This window comes from Lissotriton vulgaris, chromosome 2_1, assembly GCF_964263255.1.
Source record: "Lissotriton vulgaris chromosome 2_1, aLisVul1.2, whole genome shotgun sequence".
Lineage (NCBI taxonomy): Eukaryota > Metazoa > Chordata > Amphibia > Caudata > Salamandridae > Lissotriton > Lissotriton vulgaris.
In genome coordinates this window covers 1,305,441,159-1,305,447,324 of record NC_141687.1, presented here as the reverse complement: position 1 = coordinate 1,305,447,324, position 6,166 = coordinate 1,305,441,159, and the positions used below count along the sequence as shown (strand labels likewise).

Sequence of the window (6,166 nt, the reverse complement as noted above, 5' to 3'; positions counted from 1 at the left end):
CTGCATCTACATTTGAACTCTGCAAGCCTGTGAGTCTGCCCTGCCAAGTGGTGCCACCCCAGTCCTGGACACTTGGAAGTGAGGCCTAAGGTGCTTTTGCAAGTCAACTCATACACATAAACCCAGTTGAGACCTGGGTGAATAGTATGTAGTGTGCAACAATGTCTCAACAAGTATTATGTAGTTGACAGTTTTACTTATAAAAAAGCATGCACATAGCAAGTTGCAAGGGAGGAGGAACAAAGGGAGCCAAGATACTAGAGAACAATTCATGCAAAAAATATTATTTTCTTGTATTAGGTCATAAGATAAAACAACAGCACTCTGTTACATTAAATGTCATGTAAGCAGTACAGAATTGTGCACAAGTGCTTGTGAAAAAGGTGAACAGCGATAGTCACAAGTGGAGGGTTATATACAGTGGAAGACAGCCCAGAAGAGAACAATTTATACAGTGAACTCTTATTGGCTCCAATACAATAATACAATATTCAATAGAGTTAATTTTGTGGGAAACACAAGGATGGCACCAAAGAGTGTGCTGCAGTTCCTTTCTGCACCTTCTCCAGCTGTATATAACCCTCCTCGTTACTTCCTCTTTCTTTGTGAGATGCATTCTGCACCAACTGTCATTAGCAGATTATCTACAAACAGATGATAAAATGGAGAGGATGAATCAAGAAATAGAGACTTATTTAATATATTTTATTCAAGACCAGTCATCCTGGGTAATTCATTTATAGCTCGTGGAATTCTGCCACAACTCTATTCACCATATTTCAGGTTGACTCCTTTGTTCGGGCTCCATGGTTATCATCCATGTTTCATTCAAGAAAATTAAATCAACGCTGAGTGAATCCTTGGGCCTGAGAAAAGATTGCACAATTGAACACTATACAATAAGACCATCATAGAAAATCTTAAGAATACCAAACTAAATACAAAGAAAAGGAAGTCAGAAAGAAAAGCTCCCAATTACCAGTTGGGAGACACAGTATGGTTATCTACAAAACGCAGCAAACCCCATGGAAAACTAAAATTGCTGCCCATATTTATTGGTCCATTTTCAACAAGCAGGATCATCGGTTTTGATGCTATTAAATTCCATACACCATGAAGATATATCTTGTATTTCACATATCTCTGGTCAAGTCTGTTAAATTTGGTATCCAAAAATGAGAACTTCCTTCACCCCTCATTCAGGGTTTTGCTATAGAATAGGAAATGCAATTCTTTTGACAATCATTATATGAGGCTGAAATTACAATATTTGATCTAATAGAAATTATATAGTGCAAAGTTCATTGGAAACCATACACAACGTTTATGCATCTCACTTAATTCGGAAAAGTTCATAGAAGACACCCTGGTTAACCAAGACATAAAGAGAACTTAAAGGAGTTGGTACTTGCATATCCCGGAGGATTGTTATAAAAGTTTCCGAGGTAGTTTAACGGGTTGCAATTGAAAAACCTGGAAAAAAATTGGTTCACTTTAACACATTAAGTTCTCAACAGTGTTTCTTGTTGCCCATTTTGAATAGCATGAAGGTCAATATGGCTCCTGCAAGGGTCTAGGATGCCGCAAAATGAAACTAGGAGAGACTACCACAAGTCTTGGGCTTTCACATCATGTGGAAAAGCGAAGTTCTGTCAGTATAGAGTTGCTTTCCAAGACTGGATCATGGTTTTCATCGGATTTCGTGCTTATAGCTTCATTTCATGTATGTGCTAGAGGTTTTTGGGAACTCTAGCAATCTGTTAGGGACACATTAAGTTTAGCATTTCCCCCATCCCTACTTGTGATCCTTTAAAGACCTGTAATGCTTTGAGAATTTAAACACATCTGAAATATTCCTCACATGCAGAGTATTTCCGTCCCACTTTTTTCTGGGACTTTCATAGATTGGATCCTTACTTGTTATGTGAGAAAGAAAGGCTATGGACCAGTGGTAGGGGTCACCATGTGGAAGATGTTTTGAGGATGGATGGTGTGAACTTACTGTTACAGACTATCGGTGTTTTAAACACTGACCATAACCAGAAAATACGCCCTGTTGGGCCCAGTTGACTTCCTGGACATCAAGGCAATAGGACAAAAATGAGAGGATGGCAAACTTCAAAGTATTTTTCAACTTGCTTTTTGTCTTTCTTCACTACTGAAAACGTTTATGGAGTTAGCTCAAAATAAGCAATAACTTAATGAATGAATTCACAGTACATGGAGAAACAATGTGCATTCCCCCAGCAGTGGGTGAAACTTATAAATAGTGTCATTCACATTGACGCATTCTTAATTTCACATCCAGCAAGTGCCACCTTTTTACGAGGTGCCCAATTTCATCATAATCATTATAGGTTACCTATTCATTTAAGTGAGAGTAGAACAGTCAATTTGCTTGGCACCACCGTTGGGCATATGAGGCTTGTTATTTAAGAGTGTTTTTTTAGCCAGTCTTTTGTAGCTTGATATCTCAAATGGCAATTTGAACACAAAATATAACATCTACATAGATATGCATTGCAAAACAAGAGTAACCTATAGCTTGGTTTTCTTTTCCGTCAGCTGCAGCATGTTTTCATCACTAGGTGGCTGCTTTTTTTCTTCTTTATCTTCTAGTTCCTCTTCCTCTAAATCAGATGGTTTCACCGGTATGTAGAAGTATCCCATGATGGAGAAAATAATGCAGACAGCAAAGAGAAGAACTGCAAATAGGACGAACTCAGCCCACTGCAACGAAAATGCAATTACTGTAAGACCACTGTGCTGCCAGGTAACTTGTGACTGGACAAATATCAGAATTTGCAAAAAAGGGCGACACATTATGATTCCAGTTATTCTTCACATTTATGGTTCCCCCTTCCCCACACTCACTAAGTACACTGCATATAGGTGCTTGCTGTTGACTATATTTCTAATTGCTACAATGAGTCTAGAAAATTGGGATCTGTAAAAAGGCAGAGTATGCTGATACGGAGAGTAGCATATTCAGTTTGAATGTATGGTTTGTTTACAATTCCAATAATGTTAACCTAGAGTGCATTTATAATTACAAACCCCTGTAAATTAAAGTGACATTCTTGAAAAATATTTTTAAACCCATACATTTTTGGAAAGAGGTAACGATTACATTTCGGTTATACCTATAATGCTGGCATTATTATTATTAAAGTAAACTGAAGAAGAGGAATACCTTTTGGGCCCAGTGGTTGATTTGTAAATTTTAAAAAAAAGAAAACTGGATGCAGGGGTAGACTTTTTTCTTTGGAGCCCACAACCAGTGCTGTATAATCCAGGGGTTGACAAATATCTAGTCTGCCTAGTCACAATTTAATCTCATGCCTCTTTCCTCTACTATGCACTTCCTGTCTCTTTAGCTCACTCTTACATGGTCTTTTCCATCCCTGTTTTCACCCCATGTCACTGTTCCCTTTTCTTTCTCTTTTCCTTTCTTTTTCCCTTTTCTGACTTTCACTCTCTTGGTCAAAGTCTGAGTTTAAAAAATATAAGTCTTGTTCACCAGAAATAATCACTGGTGTCCCCATATGCAACCACTAGCACACATAAAGCACTGTTGAAGACAGGAGGGCCAGAGGCAGCCGTGTGCCTATATCACTTTACTAATGCCAAGGGAAAACGTTTGGTGGGAATAGGGCTACTGGAGTGTGCCAAAAGTAGACCCTTTAAAAAGTAGTTTATGACTCAATCACTACATAGCTTCATTAGTGAATGCTTTCCCATGAAATACAATCACCTGACAAGATACTTAAAGTGGAAGAGTTGTGCCTATCACAGAGAGCATACGGTTTCACCCTCATCAGACTGGTAGTCTTCAGATTCGAAAGTATCACCAGGTAATTTGTTCTCGACTACCTTTTGCATTGCTGTTCCAGGAACCAGATAATCACACAGTACTTTAATATTTTAATGTAAGAATTCTTCATTGACACACTTCTGTCCCTCCTTTTCGGTTATGGAATACTTTTACCCCACCTTTATTATCGTTTCTTTATTATCGTTATCGTTTCTTTGATCTCCTGGATATTTTCCCTTTCCTCTGACCCCCATCTTCCAAGCAGTCACCTTTTCTCTAGTTGTGACTGTACGCTTTTGTTAATGTTTTTTTATTGTTTTATATCTTGTTTGCTTCACTCTTACAGTGCTGGACTGATTTATTGAAGTAAAGATACATACATATATTTACTTACGAGCAGCCTGTCCCGACGTTGTCCGGGTATGAAATAGAATGTGTGCAATGTGTGTAATAGGCAAGGGAAATTTATTTTAAAATCTCACGGTAGAGAATACTTTTAGCATGAAGTGTCACAATAGTTAGGCATGTGTGTGCAGATACTGTGTGTACCTCGGAGTAAGAAGTATTAGCAGATGTCTCTAGTGTGTATGCACTCCACTTCCGTAGGTAAGCTTGTGTGAAAGTGCATTCAGTTGTAAATTTCGTGTCCCCGCAGGCACGCTGAATCGCGTCATCCCCCGCTTGAAGCCCGGCTCCAGTTTTGTTTGATGTTGTGCTTGTGGTGTAAAGTCGTTGATGCAGAGAGTTGAGTGGGTGATAGCGGGCGCTGGAGACGCTGCGCGTGTGGGAAAGTGCAGTCAGTTCAAAGGTTAGAGTCCCAGTAGGCGCGCTTAGTCGCATCATCCGCCGCCTCAGCCCGGCTTCAGCCCTAGTTGACGTTGTGCTCCTGGTGTCAATTCGTTTATGCAGAGAGTTGAGTGTGTGACAGCGCGCAGGAGACACTGCAGTTAGTGTCCCCACAGGCATGGTCCTTTACGCAGAGAGTTGCCTGGCTGACAGCGCGCAGGATACTGTGCAGTTATTGAGTGTTTGATTGGTTCAGATGCTCCGCCCATTACCACCCCTTTTTGTACCGCTTTTGGCCGCCATAAGTGTGGCAGGGTATGCTCAGACGTGAGTCCCTTGCTCACTTTGCCACTGTATTCAAGCAAGCCGGGCAGAAGACGGCTAGAATGCCAGAAACCGGTCCTCGGAAGCTTGTTTCCGGTCCAGGAAAGGCATGGCTTGGCAGTTCGGGCTGGACTGTTCCCATGAGGCACAGGGTCAGACTGATTTGCATATAGCCATGTCTGAACTGGGGTGGCAGAGTGGGCTAAAGAATGGTGATGGATTAAACCCAGATCTTTTGACTGGGTGTGAGTGTTTGATTGGTTCAGATGCTCCGTCCATTACCACTCCTTTTTGTACCGTTATTGTCCCCGCAGGCACGATCAGTCGCGTCTGCCCACACCTAAGCCCCGGCAATTGCCGCACCCATTGGCCATGCCCCTTGCTCCCTCGCAATTGCCGCACCCATTAGCCTTGGCCACACCCCCGGCCCAACGCACACGTTTGTTTTCCACACGCCCTCAAGGCACGCTTTTTTTTGGGATGTGCCGCGCGATTGTTGCCGGTTGTGGTGTCCATTGACCACAACCCATGCTGCCGCGTAATTGCAATTGCTGTGCCCATTGGCCTTGTTCATGCACCCAGCACACGCCCCCAGCACCACACACATGTTTAAGGAACGCTTTTTTTGTCGTCATGCCACACCCGCCCACGCCCACGCCCACAAGGGACTACTTTGCTGGTAAGGTTCTTTTACCTTTCAAATGTATGTGATGGGCATCTTTATAGCCTTTCTCCTTCTGCTGCAACTGCACTTTCCAATGCTGTATTAGGTGTTGTGATTGGTGCTGTGGTTCCTGAGAGTACCCGCCTCAAAGGTTTGGGCTCTCTCTTTATAATATTAGTGTAGATTAACTTCCCACTTTTTTATATTTATCATTTGCAAGTGGAGATTTACACCTAAGTGTAGACTTACAGATCTCCTCCTTACAAATGAGGGAGTGGGTCCTCCTACAACAGAATTTATGAGAACAAAAGTTACTACTAATAACTTTGCACCTATTGATTGAGATCTCTGCCACCAATTTGGAGTTCCCCTAAGGGGAAATTATAGGGGAATGTAATACAGTTTGTTATTATTTAAAACATATTTTAATGTACAACATACATCTAAAATAATTTAAAACAATGTCAAACTGAAACTCATAAAATACTAATCTATACATTAAATCATGACATATAATTTATATTAACATTGAACTATTTTCAATGTATTTGTGAATATTAACTTAAAAAAATAAGTGA

The 6,166-nt window shown here is 40.9% G+C and overlaps 1 protein-coding gene across 1 annotated transcript in view; it reads right to left on the bottom strand.

Annotated features, from left to right (window-relative positions):
- Positions 1 to 698: 698 nt before the first annotated feature.
- SLC15A2 (solute carrier family 15 member 2) overlaps positions 699 to 6,166 on the bottom strand; it is a 483,947-nt gene continuing 478,479 nt past the window's right edge. Inside the window, exons 23-24 of the mRNA XM_086957069.1 lie at positions 2,539 to 2,730; positions 699 to 866 (exon numbers count right to left, since the gene is read on the bottom strand). Of these exons, the coding sequence (XP_086813195.1) occupies positions 2,539 to 2,730 (192 nt within the window). The 3' untranslated portion in view covers positions 699 to 866. The remainder of the gene's footprint in view (positions 867 to 2,538; positions 2,731 to 6,166) is intronic.